At 43.7% G+C, this 16,847-nt stretch overlaps 1 protein-coding gene across 5 annotated transcripts in view; it reads left to right on the top strand.

Annotated features, from left to right (window-relative positions):
* The first annotated feature begins 6,051 nt into the window (after positions 1-6,051).
* The window catches only part of GBF1 (golgi brefeldin A resistant guanine nucleotide exchange factor 1), a 105,022-nt gene continuing 94,226 nt past the window's right edge, over positions 6,052-16,847 (top strand). For all 5 annotated transcript variants that reach the window (XM_033066507.1, XM_033066505.2, XM_033066503.2 and 2 more), the window contains exons 1-3: positions 6,052-6,134; positions 11,532-11,637; positions 12,951-13,017. In XM_033066507.1, coding sequence (XP_032922398.1) covers positions 6,127-6,134; positions 11,532-11,637; positions 12,951-13,017 — 181 coding nt within the window. In that variant the 5' untranslated portion in view covers positions 6,052-6,126. The remainder of the gene's footprint in view (positions 6,135-11,531; positions 11,638-12,950; positions 13,018-16,847) is intronic.

The raw sequence follows: 16,847 nt of genomic DNA, 5'->3' as shown, positions 1-16,847 counted from the left end.
ACCCCGATACACTGCTCCTACCGCCGCACATACTGCCTGCCTTGCTCAGTGCCTGGCCGTCCGGGACCCTGGTGCTGGGCATCCACCCCTCTCAGTACTGGCGCGGCGAGCCTGTTCGGGTTTTGCCGTTCGAGCTACCAGCCAACCAGAGGTTTTTTGGGGGAACCAAGTCCGTAGTCAGCTGGAAGCAGCTGGAAGCGTTCCGCTGCACGATGGAGCAGCAGTTGCAGGGGATGCTTACTCACAGCCTCGGTACCGCACGCACTGTTGCGGCTCTAGGCGGTACCGGGAAACGCTTCTCTGCCAATACTGTGCCGCACCTACCGGGACACGGAGGCTACCGGCTGTGCGAAAAACACCGCGCTCCAGCCCACTGAAGGGTCTTTTGGAGCCCAAACCCTGCTCGTAGTTTAGATTCCAGCCTGGCTTCTACTGAAGTTCACTGGCAAAATCCCAGTGCAGGAGTGTGGGGTGCGATCACTCCCTGAAATGTCCCCAAATGCTTGAACCTGCTATAGCAACCCTTGAACGTGTCGGCACACACATTTTACTCCACTAAACACATTTTACTTAACTAAACAGGTCTCCTCTCTCCCAGTGCTTAGCGGGAGAAGTTTGTAGAAGCCAGGCTCAGCCTCTCTGTCCTGCTCCGGGAGCCCAGGGGAGAGGTTTATCCCTGTCAGGCTCTTCTGTGTGTGTGATTCTACGGTCTGATTTTCTTGAGGTCATTCCCATGTCAACCTGCTCTCCAATTTATGATGTCAAAGGTCACCCTTGAGCTCTTCCACTGACATATTTTAAAGATTAGGAAATAATGCTGTGAGAATAGTAGTGAATTTTAACCCCGTACGATTTACCAGTCATATTTATGGAGCCTAATAAATGCATAACATGCCATAAAGATACACATGGAAAGAGAAATGCACACGAAGCAACGAAGCACACAAAGTTAGGATGTAAAAAGAGGTTAAGCATACCCAGGCATCATGGGTTACTGCTCAAAAACATGCACTGACATGGTAATTCAGTAGAACCACAGAGAGTTTAAAAGGAATCACAACGTTGACACACTTGCCAGAAATTACCATGGCTTTTTAATGGTAGTAATCTGGGGCTTGTGTTTGCCTTACTACTCTTTTGCCTGCCAAACATGACAGCAAGCTAGACCACATCTGTTTCTAGCTCAGATTTTAATCCACCCCGGCATAGGTTAGTCTGCATTAAGAGAACCAGACACAGAGTAACAGCACTAGCACTTTCTGCGGGGCAGTCTGTCTCTATCACCACATGCCACAGAGAAGTGCAAAACCATGCATAAGGTCTGCAGCAATTAAGGGACCTTATTTTCAGTTGCCTCCCTCTCCCTCCAAACCTTTCACCATCAGTAGTCTGCAGCAAATACAGTTTGTGCTTACAAATAATAATGAAACAAATGTATTTTTAGCTATTTCCCTTGGGCATTATGTCACAACTTGGTTCCCTGTGGAACACAGTGTAAAGACTGTTGGATTAGACCATCCAGGGATCTGCAGAAGGAGTCTGTCATCAAGGCATCCTCAATTCAACTGCTGAAATGACCCCTGAAGGGTGTCTTTGGGAAGGAGGGCTCTAGTGCTTGTCGTTGAAATGTAGATTTTGTTGGTTAGTGCCAAGACCTCTTAGCTGTAGTGCATCTTGTCTTGCCAGCAGGAGACTTCATTGCTGGAGAAGAGACCAAGGATTTCACATAGGTTCAGGAGACCGATGTTACTATTTTAGATAAAATAAAATAGAAAAGAAAAAAAATGCAACAGCAAACAAAACAAAGAGTGACCCTGATTCATGTCTTGGCAGAGAGATGGGATATGCAAAAGAAGGGAATTACTCAGCATCTTAGACACCCTTCCTTTTTCACCAGCTGGGAAGAGTTTGTTCTCAGAGAAGACCCTGTCTGCCACAAACAAACATGGTCCTCATGCTGGATGGGTTCACTGTTCTTGGAGAGTGGTGGAGTTGTTGATGATCATGGTTTCCATCTCTGTGTCTTAACTGATCTTTTAGCCATGCTGGGTCCATGCCATCAAATGCCTTAAAGATCAGGACTCAAGCTTGAATTTGGCTTGGCTTTCATGTCAAAAGGTGGCCTAGAGAGCAGAGATGCACTTGTGGCACTTGAGGCAGCCAGGGCTCCCACTGCAGCATGCTCTTCTAGTTGGCATTTGACAATCACTGTGGGCTTCATGCCCAGGTGTATCACGTAGCTGTAGTCTAGCCAAGAAGTGACAAAGATATGACTAACTGAGCCTGGCTTGCTCCTGCCAGAAAGGCATGGCTTGCCTTGGCCAAGAAGAGACAATGAAAACATTACACTGGGAGGATCACTGGGAGAGTTTGATGTCACTGGGAAGTGCAGGAGTGTTCTGGAGACACGGGATAAGTTGAACAGCTGGCAGGGTGTTTTAGATTTAAGAGTCTGCTCTGCAGCTTTAACATTTACTTGGTATCGTTTGTACAGTTTTTAGGAGTTTGTGTAATTTTCATAGAACTGTTTCAATACTTTTGTTTCTGCAACAGCAGCTCTGTTGTTTCAGCTGTAGGTCCTGACTTGGATTCAGATTGTGTCAGATGCTGCACATCAGTTTTCCTTAGGAGATCCTTCAGCTGCCTTTGGGCTAATGTCTACCTGAAACACTGTATTCTGTACATGTTCAGTAGTGGTTTTGGGACACCTAGCTCCGGGGAGAGTGGTTGCACATAGTTTCTAGCCATGACAACTGCTTGTATCTTCTGAGAAACTCCATCTTTCTGTTCTTTTATTTAGAGACCTAACTAAGCCGCGGAGAAGCAACAAAAGCCTCCAAGAGGAGGGGAAGAAGTTTAATATCTCTTAGACTACTTAACCTGCTAGAAAATTTCTGTGTTAAAAGTGCCCATGGGTCTGATATTTGGGTTCTGAAGGTAACCATGAATTGGTAGTGCCTGAGCAAGAGTAAGAGTAATGGACTGTACAAGATTGGTGCATATTGCAGAGGTGCAGGTGGTTGGCAGTGTGGATTTCTTACAGTCTCACCGAAGGCAAGCAGTTGGTGTGACATGGAGACACTGTTCTTTGCAAGGGGCTGGCTGCTCAGATGTCTCAGATGAAAGCAGGTGAGCTGACCAAGTACCTGGGAAAGGCCTGAAGGGATGATTGTCAGTGAGTTTGGTGAGTTTGCAGCCCTTCCATATGCTCCTTGTGGGCTAAGGAGGAATACTCAAGACAGAAGCTGCTGAAAAGCTGCCTCTTTGTAGTGAAGATAAAGTCGAGCTTTCCTGATAGCAGGAACCTGGGGGATTTCCACAGATGATTTGTCTGATCTTTACTTTCATTGTACCATGTTGCATGTAAGAACTAGTGCATTATCTTGGAAATAAAGTGACAAAAGATTATCCTGTGTCCTGGTCCCACACCTGTATCTTTTGGTGCAGTGCTCCCACTTGCCCACATCTGCCCATGGCTGTGCACTACTCACTTCAAACACTGCTGGATCATGCAGTCCAGGCAATCCAGATTTCCCCACTGCTGCCAAGTTGGGGATGTTGGTGCCACACTGTCACATCAGCAGGATTTTCTGTGCAATCAGGGTGGTGCTGGGCTGTCTGAGGGCTGACTAACGCAGTGCTGTAGTGCGTGTGAGTGAACTCTCCTCCCCAGACAGTGTGGGGCCACACCACATTGTGTTTCTCTCCAGACAATGCAGTGCTGGATTGTAAGTAAAAATGCAAAGCACATTGCAGTGTTTGCTCTTTATTAATGCACTAAGATGCATTTGGGTGAAGCAGAAGGTTCCTGCCTGGCTTGGTTTCAAGCTCCGTGACAGGCTTCCATAAATAACACCTTAGCAGGTCCAATTCACCAGATCTGACAGGGCGGGAGCCTGAGCTACACAGCGGGCAGTGGAAGGGGCAAGAAGGCATGAAGGGGGTCCAGACCCCTTTTTGGCAAGTCAGGCAGGCTTGACAAACCTGGACTGAGCTTCAAGGTGTACAGTAGCTAAGCCAGCACCTGAAATCCCCTTGCCAGAGCAGGGAGCAGATGAATGGAGTGGCAGATGAACTCCTGAGGATTTCAACAAGTCTGACAAATACCACCAGGCTGTTAGCATCTGCTGGAGTGGGGCAAAAGGGAAGGAGCAAGCACTAGCAACTGTTTTGCTTGTTCTGTAAGCCTTCACTCATTGCCTAGGTGGCATATGAAATCTGGACTCAGTGAGTATTTGACTGTCTATTTTATAGCTGAGAAACTCAAGATAAACAGCACGTACCAAGGCTGCAGCAGAGGCTGGAGGAACACAGCTTCTGAGCCTATGGCTAGACCACTGGGACATGCTCTTTCTTGTTTCACCTCGAGGGAATGTGGCAGCTTAATGCAATTACAGTTTAAATTTCCAAATCCGAAGACTTCCTACCTGCTACCAGGCAAAGCCCAGCTGAGAAGGTCCTCTGGTCGTGCCAGAACTGGGAGGTAATGGCAGTTTCAATGAAAGACACCTTGAATCTCCATCAGGCAATAGTCTGACAGCTACATGATGATAGCTGGCCATTTTTTAGGGCAGTGTTGGAGTCAGCCTCAGATTTCTATTTGGCTGGCCAGGGAACAGTCCTGTTGGATGTTCCATTGAAAGTCTGAGAACTTTCCTCAGTCACACTGCGATAGATGAAGTTGTGATTAAAAGGGAATGAATACTTTTTGACCCTTTCACCTTTCTCTTGGCTCCACTGATTTGTGATTTCCCTACACGGTGCAAGATTTTGGAGTAGCTGCTGTTCTGATCACTCTAACCCCTGTCACAACCAATTTCCAGGCTGACCTGACTGAAGCTCCTAGAACTGTAAAACTGTAGGGTAACTGCAAAGACATTCTGTCCTCTGTCCCAAGTTGAATAGGTAGAGGCTTAAATTAGTAGTGACCCCCACAAATCACTGTCTTTAAGGCACACCGCATTGCTACTGGAGCACAGACATAGAAAGCACCTGAAAAAGTGGGAGCAGCACCAAGAATTCATTTTGCCAAGTGCTGTAATAGCTACAAAGCTGTGATTGCTGCAAAGAGCGGGTCAATAAAGTGGCTCCATAGAGCAGTTAAATTCTATGGTGGTCCCTGGCTGCCAGGATCTCTAGACGGATGAATTCAGGCTGCAGCAGGCGGCCTGGAGCCCAGCTTGAGCAAGGAACCAGTTGTGTTCAGTTTGAGGAGTTACTGGGGAGCAGGACTGCGGAGAAAGGAGAAGGGCGTGTGCTGCTCCGGGGGCTGTGCGTGGTCTGGTACCAGCTGCACTCTGTGCGTTGTTCAGGTGCACTCTCCTGCTCACCGGCGGGAAGGAGCAGAGCTGTGACACCCTGAGGTGCTCAGGAGGGACAGAACTCTAGCAGGGCATCATCTCCCAAACGGCTCCAGCGGAGTAGCTGCAAGAGGCTGTATAACAAGTTGGGAAACACTCGCGAGGCACGGCGGAGAGGCACTGCTTCCTTCGCGGGCTGTGGAGCGCCAGCACTGTCACTGTCACTGTCACTGCCACTGTCACTGTCACTGTCACCCACACCGCACCCGCTCCGCTCGGGGCAGCCCCGGCTCCCCACACGCCCCGGGGAGCGGCTCGGGGCGGCCCGGCCCACAATGCTTTGCGAGGGCAGCCCTCCCGCCGGCTTCCGCCCGGCTGCCCAGGCTGTGCCCGCCCAGGCGCGGCTGCGGCGCCGCACCGCACCGCGATTGGCCAGCGGGCCTGCTGCTTCTACCCTGTCGCCTCTCATTGGCTCGGCGCTGCTGTCACCGCAGAGCCCGCCTCCTCCGGTCGCAGACCGTGTTCCCATTGGGCGCCGCGGGGAGCTGCGTGGCGCACCGTGCGCGGGTTGGCTGTCCGGGCTGTCTGTCTGCGCAGTAACCAGGCAGCGGGTCACGGTGCACCGGTTTCCACGTCAGTGCGAGGGAGCGGGGCCGGTGTCCCTGCCCGTGCCCCGCGGCCCCCGCGCTCCGCGGCCTCGCCTCCGCCGCCGCCGGCAGGGAGGGGCGGACAGGGGGCGGGCCGAGCCGTCCCGCCCGCGGTGCCGCCCGCCCGCCCGGTTATGTGAAGCGGCCGCCGCCGCGGGGAGCAGGCGCCGCCATTTTGGATGCGGGGGTCAGTGCCGGGCAGCGACCGTCTGTCGCGATGCTGTCGCGACGTGGCGGCGGGCGGGAGGGAAGCGGCGGCGGGGGAGCCTTGCGGGACCAGCGGGGGGCGGGGACGGGACCGGGGCGGCCCCGGGGGCCGGGCGCGGGTGGGGGTGGCGGCCGCCCCTCCGGCCGGCCGGGACTGACACGCGTGACGGTGCCCGCGGGGCGCACGGCCCGCCTGGCCGGGACGCTGCGGGGAAGAGCGGGATCCGGGCTCGGGGCCGGGCCGGAGGGAGCTGCACCTGCCCAGGCTCCGCTCCCCGTGCGCCGCTCTGGCTTGCTGCTTGAAATCGCTGGAGACAGGCTTTTCCTGGCATATGGTCAGCTCCGTGGCTGTTGCCGGGGAAGGCTCAGAGCTCTCTTAGCGTCTATGTTATGAGTTCATCTGCTGGCATGTTTCGTAGCTTCAACAGTGTGAAATAATTGGAAGAAAGAAAATGCCCCTCACCATAAAAACATTAGGTTTCATTTTTACTATGCAGTTGTGACAGGTAAATGCGACTTGCCTTTCTCTTCTTGATTCCCAGGCCCAGTCTCACTGTTGCAGCTGAATGTGGAGGCTTGCAGGGAAGCTTGTCCCTCTCTTCCTTTCTGATGTGTCACCCCTACCAAGTTGCATCTGCTTATCTTTTAAAGGGGATTCTTAAATGCCCAGAAATGCCCAAGACTGCACAGTTTATTTCCGTACTTATGAATTATTGCTTTATATCACTTTTGTCCAGGCATTAGGAGTTAGCCTTTGGAGAAACATCCTGACTTCTCTGAACTTCTGCTGCCTGTCATGCTTTATGCAGAACAGTTGCTGCTTGAAAAACCCAAACAAGTTAAATTTCTTTATAGAGGTTCATGTACCTTCCTAGGTTTAGGAGGAAGAAAAGAACCTTTCTGGTTGCCAGTTGGTCTTCTGAGAAACCTAGCTGGGTGTGAGATTATCAGGAGTTGTTTGTGATTCATGGTTGTTTGTGTTCTGTTTTGGTAGCAGTGTATTGTATCAGGATTCTGGTGGCCAAATATAGGTCAGAAGCTATCGAGATTATGCCTACATTGTCATAAACAGTAAAAAATTAGGTCAACAGAAGCTTACTTTGAAATATTACCTTTCTGTGTTGTGGTTATGTTGTTTTTCACTACTGCTGTTTACTGGAGTAGTGTCACTGGGTTTAAATCGGGTGCCATGGCTGAAGGCGAAAGTTAATGATAAGAAGAAGTGACTTGATGGAAGTCTGCCAGACCTTGTTAGCTTCTAATGCTAACTCTTGCTTGTTCCCAGAAGAATTGCAGACATTTTGCTGCAGAAGAGGGAGTGTTTCCTAAAATTGTGTTAATTCCTGTGGTAATACTAGGAATAGTTTGGCTTCCTATCTGTTGGGATGTGTAGGGGTAACACGTTCTGAGGTTGAGAAATGGAGTGTTCAGTGCATGTGTGAAATAACATTGGCAGGTGTAAATCTTGTCAGTGTTTTTATATGAAGATTCTACATGTGATGCTATTTCAGAAGTCTCAGAATAGTGATAATTATTATCCATAGAACACTGTTGAAGGTTTTCACAATGTTATGAATATGAGCTTTGGTTCTTTTATGACATGATTAGGCATTCCCATTTAGTGTTCTCAATGCTGTTATCAGTGAGGCTGAGAAAGATAACAGCCTCCCTTCTCGTGGTGGCCTGGGCACTTTGTTGCCTTGGTTTGGAGCTGTCATTTTCAGTGTGCTGCCTGCTGAACTTCTGTGCAGGAGCATATCTGAGGACTAGTCTGCAGTTTCAAACAGATGTGTGAATCTGTCTTGACAAAGAAACAGGAGTTTGTATAACCCTTGAGTTTAACTGACCGAAGCATTAAGGAGCTAAAAAGCATTTGAAATTCAGTAGGTACCTTTCTTTGTTTTTTTTCTTTTCCCAAACTTAAGACCACAGAACTGAATCAATTTGTTTATTGAGTCCACTGTCTTTTTGTGTTTGATTAGAGATTGCTAACAAGAAAGGCATTTATTCTTGATTTGAGATCAAGAGATACTGAAATAAAGCCTTTGCTAGAGAGGTTGTTTCAAATTTTTTAATCATCTTCAGTATTAGTTCTGTTAACCTGTTCAACACTTTTACAGTATGCCATTCTTCAGACCATACCTTTGTAACATTAAGCCTGAATTGATGTTAACATTTTTTTCTTTTCCAAGTTGAACAGATGTCTAGTGGTTTTGCTCGGCTCCCACCACGCTCTTGTAAACCCAGCTGATCATTCAGTTCTGGTCTGGAAAATTGTGTAACTTTTTTTCTCTGCTGCTTCACAGCATTCATTTCATTCTTAAAACTTCTTTCGATACAGGACATCTATTGTGAGCTCTAAAGTGTGATCAGTTGTTGCTTGTGGTGATGCCATAGGTGAAGGAACACATACAGAAATTATCTAATTATTTAAAGGGGATAGCCTTTGAAAACTTTGGTGTTTAGTGAAGCTATACCCATCACTTGAAATAAACTTTTAAATTTTTACAGGGATGGATGATTCTTTTGGTGGGCTTCGTTTACAAGGGGCATCCCTCTGAAAATAGTTGTCTGTCTTTCCTGCTCACTGTAGTTATTTTCTGTTTCCTTGTCTGACATGAAGTTGCAAGGGTGTTTTGCATAAGTAGGGATATTTGGCTTTATGGTTTACTTTGGAATGTGTGTATGCTACTGCTTGGCTAGCTGCAAGCTTAAATACAAAGCAGTGTTTCCCTCCATCCCTACCCAGTGTTGGTGGGGAAGTGAGCTCTGTGTCTGATGTTCAGAGTCTGAGTGTGAATTTGCATCCCCAGCTTGGTAGGTTGTTTCAGTTGCACTGGTCAAGTGAGCTTGCTGGTGTGCATAAAGAGAATTTTTGTACTTTTGAATAAAGTTATATTTAATGGAATCTACAATGAGGAAAGGAGTGCATTTTCATTGAGTCTTCTCAGTTAGCAGTGAAATACTGCCCTAAGTTTTGCTGGGTTTTAATATGTCAGGAGAGCCCTGCCAAGTAACAATGAATTTTTGCACCCTTGCTTGAGAGGATCAGGAGAAAAGGAAAAGGTGTGTATTGGAGGTTTTTGTCTTATTTTCTTCATATTTTGCCACTTGCAGTTAGCTGGGCATTTTAAGTCTTTTACATTCAGAAGAGACAGAGTTTCGTAAACTTTTTATTTAATTATTTTATGTTAAAAATAGAGAAACAGAAATAGAAGTTTTACAGGCAGATTCAGTAGTATGCAGAACAGCATTTAAGCTTTGGCATCACTTTAAATATTGTCAAAACGATTGAGTATCTATATATGTGCAGGTTTTGTAATATGTCTGTCTGGTATTTACATGCTTTTTGAAATAATATTTCCATGTCAGTTTGCTAAATGCCTGGAATGGTGCTACACAGTTTACGTGTTCAATACTGTTTTGAAAGAGTGAAGACAGGAAAAACTTAGGTTTGACAAATATGAATGTATAAAGTATTTCCTCAGCAGTACTTCCCTGGACTAGAATTTTGAGCCCTGAAACTGCTGATGTAGAAATACGGAAAATAATGGAATTATTGAAAGAAAAAATAAATAAGCAAGGAATTTTACATGAAGGAGAAATCTCCCATTCATGCCTTGTACTGAAACAAGGACAACATAGTGAAATAGAAAAATTGTGATCAATTGTATTTCAAGGCAATCATATGAATAATGTATGGAATAATTTACTATTGAGGATGGGAACATCTCTCAAGCATTAGCCGCATGAGTAGGAAGTGTATTGATATAAACCTTTGTTCTTCAGGGCACAAACAAATTACTTGGAAGCACTATTTGTCTGTCATGACTGTTCTTACAAAATACTTTTGTCTTTGCCCTTAAATTATTGTCTTACACCTGTGAATACCATTATGTATAATTTATTTAATGAAATAAACAATTTTGCCATAAGATTAGTCATTCAATTACAAACACCTGAAAAAATGAAGCAACAAATCTGATGCTTTCCTTTGATGAGGTATCTTTTTATAATACTTGGCTTTCTTTCCTTTATTTACTGAGTCCTGAAGCAAATTAGTCTCTTTCATTTAGAGGATATTTGTGTATTTGAAGTGTTGTTGATAATTTAGACATGTTAATTAACATGAAGCCTGGCAGATCCAGGATGTATATTCTGAAATTTCTGTGGTGATCTTTCTGAGGTCTTGAGTAATCCAACAAAACCATTTCCTTCCAGCTTCACTTTTGTTACAAGGGCAGAAGTCCTTCTCATATTCTCTGTGCTTTATTAACCCCTGCCTCCCCTTCCCAGCTGAGTCCTTTAAGAGCCTGTCAGATTTGAAGTGTTAAGATTGGTGGAGTCCTCACTTTCCTTTAATTCTTTTGAAAGTCTCATTATTTGGCTAACATATCACTAAATCCTTCTCATTTGCAGACATGGTATCATCTGACTCTTTGGCCTCTTTATGGTCCTGTTTATAATTTATAAATATTTGTGTCTGTTCATTCCCCTTCATTCTTATTTCTTGGTGCTTGACTGTATCTGGGCTACAGCTAGTATAAAGAGAACAATCCCATAGTAGTTCACTTGTATTTTCTTTTTCTCAGACTATTACAAATCTTTCTTGCTTTTAATTTCTTTCCCCCTCTTCTGACTTTTTCTGAGTGAATCAGTTTAAGTTTTTTCCCTGAAAGACCTCAGACTACATGAGAGTGTCTGCCTTTAGCTTCCTCAGTTTTTCTCCCTGTGTTTCATCCAGTTTTGTCTCTAGTTTTGCTCATTTCTGTGTGGGGTTTTACTAACATCTTTTTTACTTTCCTGCTTTCTTGAAAGCTTTGTTTTGTGATGCAAATGTGAAATCAACACCTGTTACGAATTATTTTATTTTGTCAACGTTTTAAGTCCCAAAGAGTTTTGCTCTGGCCAGCTTATTGAACCCACTGATGCTTATTTAAGAGAGCACAAGGTTAGCTTTGTGTTCCATGTGGGGCTGTAGGAATTTGCATAAGTGCTGGAGATGCATGTTATTGCATTGCCATGGATGTCTCTCCTGGTACCCCAACACTTTATCTTTCTGTGAACTTACATCATGGACTAAAAAAAAAACCAAACCCAAGGAATGTGCCTTGGCAAAGTGATCTCTTGCATTACAAAGAACTAGCTGTCTACTCTCATGGTTTTGAAAACACACTATGGAAAGACGTCTTCTTTTGATGAATCACTTGTATTTATTGCGTGTAATAACTTGTATTTTGTACACACACAAAACAAATCTGAAAGAGTTTATTGCATCACTGCAGGCCTTCTCTTGGTTAGAGTCAGCTTCATTTCGTCTGAGGAAGACAGTTACTCTGAGAGGCTAGAGATTAATCTGAATTTCCTTTATTTTCAGAATTGTCAGGATGGTGGATAAGAACATTTACATTGTGCAAGGTGAAATCAACGCAGTGGTGGGAGCCATAAAGCGCAATGCCCGCTGGAGCACTCACACACATCTGGTAAGTTACCTTGAATTGTTGCCATCTGTAGCAGCAGGTGGAAACACCTATGGCAGAAACCACCTCACTTTGGACAAATGCCTCAGTTTTTTGTAGCACTTGTCGTAGTACTTCTGTAAGTAAATTGTAATAACCTTTTTTCTGCATTGTTTATATTGTTTGGACTTCTCATATGCTGGTGACTGCAAAAGCTACAAAGCTGCAAGTCTTGTACCTTTTTATCCTGTAAATACGAAAACTCTCATTGTATTCTGTGTGGGAATCATCTCACTTAGACTTTTATCACTAGGGATGTCAGGGAATTTGCATATATGGTGTTATTTTATTTAGCACAATGTTTTTTATGTATCTTTTGTACCCTCTTGAGGAAGACAGTCTTCATCATGAAAGCCGTGAAATAAAAACCGGGGAGGTCATTATATATAGAGTATTCTTAAATGTTTCATATGGCACAGTACCTGTTTTCAGCTCTGTTTCGTTGCTGCTATCTATATTCCTGCCTAAAACCTATTAATAGTTTCAAATCTGCTTTGGTAAAAACCCTAAATACAAGGTTTCCAGGTCTAACCATGTTTTGGTGGGTTTATGGCTGCCACTGTGTAAATGTGTGGATGTGGCACACTGTATCACTGGTGCACTTCGGAATGTCACATGGGTAGCAGATGGCTGTCATCCAGCACAAGTGGTTTCAGTTTGTCAAAGGGCAGGGCCCTTTTTCTTTCTAACAGGCATTTCTTCATTAGAGCTCACAGCCTCTCCGTTTGAGGTGTGGGTGCAGCTGCACTCAGCTTAGAGAAACTGCTACTCCTCCTTATTTTAATATCATAAAGACAGACTAAGGCTAAAGGATGCAGCTAATTCATATAAATATTGTACTGTGATTCTTTCTTCAAGTTATTCTAATGGCATGAAATGTCATTGTATGTCTGTTCCCATTACAATCTGCATAGATTAACATTATAGCAAATCCAGATGAGCTATTTCAATATGGTATGAGTTAGATTTGCAGTGAAATTTATCGAACAGCAGAAGGCTAATCAGAAACACTTCTAAGGACAATAAAACCAAACCAGACTATTCAGTCTTGGACCTTTGCTTTGACATTTTAGCTCTATGATATTGGGGAGCACTGGCAGGAGAATAAAAAGGCTTCTCTTGCATTTGGTGGTGTAAACATGTTGACAGTGATCAACTCAAACCACAGCACTTCTGTGAATGTGATGGTGAGTTCTTTAGACAGACACATTATTAAGATTTGTCTTCAGGAATCTGGTCACCTCATTAATTACTTACTTCCTATGTATAACCTTTAGGATGAAGAAAGGGATCCCCTGCTGCATAGCTTTAGCCACCTAAAAGAAGTACTGAATAATACAACAGGTAAGCCTGTACAGAAATCAGCAGGTATGTGCATGTCCTAGGGTATATGCAAATAAACATATAGGTGTACTTGTTTGTCTTATTTACTATCCAGAAGTCATTTATTGAAGAACAGGAAAAGAAGAAATATGCTTATACTTTTAGGCAAATAATACCAATGTAAACCAGCACAGAAATACCACTGTTACCACTCTCTATAGGGATATATGTATATATATGTGTATATATATTTTTGTGTGTGTATATACACACACGTATTTTTATAAAGATGCATTTTTCTTTGATGTACTGGAGCTTGTAGTAATATGTGAAATGTGATGTATTGTTATGCATAGCTTTTTTTTGCTTTCTGACGTAGGAGTGATGGAAAATATCTGCATAAAAAGTGGTTTCCAGCTGTTTTTTCCTCACTTTGTTTGGTTTGTTAGCTTTCATCCTGTGTTATCATGTAATAAGTGAAGCACAGACCTCTGTTTCTATTTGGGTCTCTTGGATTTTAAGTGAAAGACTTACTTTGTAATCACCTGGACTGAAAGAAACTGCAAATCTGTGTTGATTGGAGAAGTAGAACACTAGGCTGTGGTGGGTATTCTGACCATTGTTTTTGTCACAACCCGTCTTTCTCCCCTTCCCCCAACATTTTCTGGTTTCATAGTTTCAGGAGTGACTGTTCAAGTGTAACCCAAGCATATGTTGAGAGTCTGGAGGTGAAGCTAGTCCTAAACTCCATATGGCATTCTGCACATTCTTCCCAGGATTTTTCTTACTGACTGTAGTATTTGAAAGTAAACTAAATTTCTGGTCCCTTGATTACAGTGAGAGTTCAGAACTGCACTCAGCCTTAGTTTGAGACGGTCCTTTTGCATTTCTAACTGAAGCATGCTTACTCTTGCATCAGTGCTGAGTCTGGAATCCCGTAAGAAGTGTGTTCCCTAGAAGGACAGTAGTGCTGCTTCCAGGTGATGGGGACAACAGGTGCTGAGGACACATGCCAGTACTAAACCTTTATTCCTCCCTCTTTTGTGTCTGCTTGTAAGTGTACTGCTTTGCTTTTCTTTGCCAGGTTAACTTCCTGTGGTTGTAAGCAGGATCTTTCTGTCAGATCATGACATCTTAGGGAACTCCTGAACAGCTTGCATTTCTGGATAGTGTCTTTGTTCTGGATGTTATGCTTGTACCTGGACTACGTGACAGTTTGGATTTGTGGGGTTCTTTTTGTAATCTCACTCACCTTCTGTAAGATATGCGTGCAGTCACCAGAAGTGTATTGGGAGGAAATTTTACTTTTCTCTCTTCTATGAGATAATTTTTTAAAATAAGTTTCCTGAAGTTCTTTGCCATTATTGCAAATATCTCTTCTCATCAACAAGAGCAGGGACTGTCAGGATGCTCAAATAAATGCAGTATAAGTAAATGTCAGGGACTGGCCATTTATCTAGAGCAGCTAGGTAAAACGTGCTGTTGACTGTTTGGTGAAAAATGCAAGTTCACTATCTGCTGATGTTAGAGAAAGCAAAGTTTAATGTACTGAGAGATTCGGAGACTCCCTTTGTATTAGTCATCACATAAGTGTGGTTCTTGCTGAGATAGTAATTGCTTATATATGGGGATGATAGCATGTTAGTTTGACTACAAGTAATTTCAGCTGCAATGACTGCTATTTACTGACTAGTGTCTTGAGATAGGACATCATTGCTGTGCTCCATCTTTTTTCCATTTTAGACATGGACTTGTTCCCAAGCAATACTTTGAATGATACAGAGTCTCCTGCATCATCTTCCAGGCAATCAAAAGTCCAGTCCCCAGCACAGGGGGTTTTGGTGACTTTTTTTTCCCCTAAACCTTCCTTTCATGTCTCTTTCATTAGCTCATGGAAACACATTGCTTTTATATTTAAATTTATTCAAGCTGTAATCTTTGACATTTGAGTTAGCTTTTAGTACAATTTTGCATTTATAGTAATATATATTATGTATTTTCTCAATCCCCCAAGAACCCATTTTAATCTGTTCCGGATGCAAATTTCAGGCTGCCTTGTCCCATCTCCCCTCTTGCTCTCTCCCTCCCTTCCCCTCCCCCATGGAGCATGTTTGATCAGGTGTGGCAGGAATATCCACTGTCAAGCTGCGCCCTTTATATTAGTCAATATTATCCTTCCTTCCCTCCCACTCCCTTCATTCTCCTCTGGGCTTTACCAGTTGATTTATAATTTTGGAATTCTCATCGGAGTCTGTAATACAGTTTGTTCATTATTTAACCAAAACCTGTTTAATGAGCAAAGAGAGGCAATGTAAATGTTAGGCATGTTGCAGTGGAGTACCTTTTGTTCTCCTCTGCGCTAGTGGGTATTAACTCTGTCGTGACTGTGATGCTGAGATACCCTGGTCAAGGGTATAAAGATGCTCTGTATGCCCCCAGCAGCTAAAGATTTCTGTTTCAAAGTATTGTTCCTCAAGAGTGACTAAATTACATACTGGAAAGCTTGCCTGCAACTAAGTATGGTATCCCATCCTGTTGTAACATCTACACGTGCTCCTGGAGGAAGCATAAAGAGAAGATGAGTTGCTCAGCACAGTCCCATGATTATGGTAAGAGCAACTTCACTTCTACAACTCAGCATACCTAGCTAAGGGCCTTGAACCTGAATTATATTTTTTTTCAAGTTTCTCTTTAAAATTCTGAGAGATAAACTTAATTTCTGTGGGAATTTTATGTAGATGTATAAAAAGAGTTCAATAATCTGAAAATTAACAGCATGTCCGCTCTGATCCACTGTCAGTTGATTTATTCAATGCCATTTTTACATTTTCATGGGCTGCATGTATTTTAGCTACTATTGATAGTTGTTTAGCTACTATTGATAGGAAGGAAACATAGAGGTTCTGTTGTCTTGGGTGATACATAAGTTAATCCAAGATAAATTTAATAGCTGAATGCTTGCTATGCTGACTACAATAAGCTTAAGTTTGATGGTGTATCTCTTGTTTCTAGAGCTTAGAAAAAGCAGAAATCAGTGTCCTGAATCATGACCATATGGCTTTGTCCATGCATGCAAAATGAAAATATATTAAAACTGATGAAAACCTGTATTGATACAAGTTTGGATCTAGGGCTGCTGTCACCATAGCTTCCATTTGAATGCTCTTTGAAGTGAAAAATATGTCAAGATGTTGAAATATTTGTTCATTTTGTCAGTTTTGTTATGGATTTAGGTCACCAAAAGGAAGCTTCTTTTTAACATCCAGTGATAACTGAGCACTGTGTCTTTCATGAGTGGTTCCAACTGAAGATGCTCTCTGGGTCATCAGAGAAAGGTTTTATAACCACAAATCATGGGAACTATTAATTAATTATAAGCCTGCTTTTCCATGATTTCATGAGGACTGGGTTTCTTTAAACACGTCTCTGTCTGTTGAAATCTCCAGACTACTCTGGTATGATGTAGAAGTAAGAGCAGATACTTCTGTAGTCATTCTTCTCATTACAGAATTTGTGCTTTGCTCTGACCAGGGAGATGAGTCAGTAACCAGGATTTTCACGCCTGAAGTGCTGCCTACTGATGTGTAGGATGGCTTTAGGACAGGAATGACTGGATACAACTGCCTTGTACAAGCCATGGCTGCGGTGGGAGAAGCAGGTGTTTGTGGAAAGTGTGTGCATCAAGAGTCTATTTAAATAAGGTTTAAACTAGGTAAACACACCTGTGAAGAGGTACTTGTGTATATTTTAGGTCCATGAGTGCCAGACTGCAAGGTTTGAGTCCTTTTATCCTCTGGTGGTTCAGAGTTAGTGCATTTAAACAGAAGCTGCAAAGTAAGCTGTTAGAAGCA

This window comes from Catharus ustulatus, chromosome 8, assembly GCF_009819885.2.
Source record: "Catharus ustulatus isolate bCatUst1 chromosome 8, bCatUst1.pri.v2, whole genome shotgun sequence".
Lineage (NCBI taxonomy): Eukaryota > Metazoa > Chordata > Aves > Passeriformes > Turdidae > Catharus > Catharus ustulatus.
The sequence above is the reverse complement of the archived record's forward strand: the minus strand, read 5'-3'. Positions and strand labels throughout refer to the sequence as shown.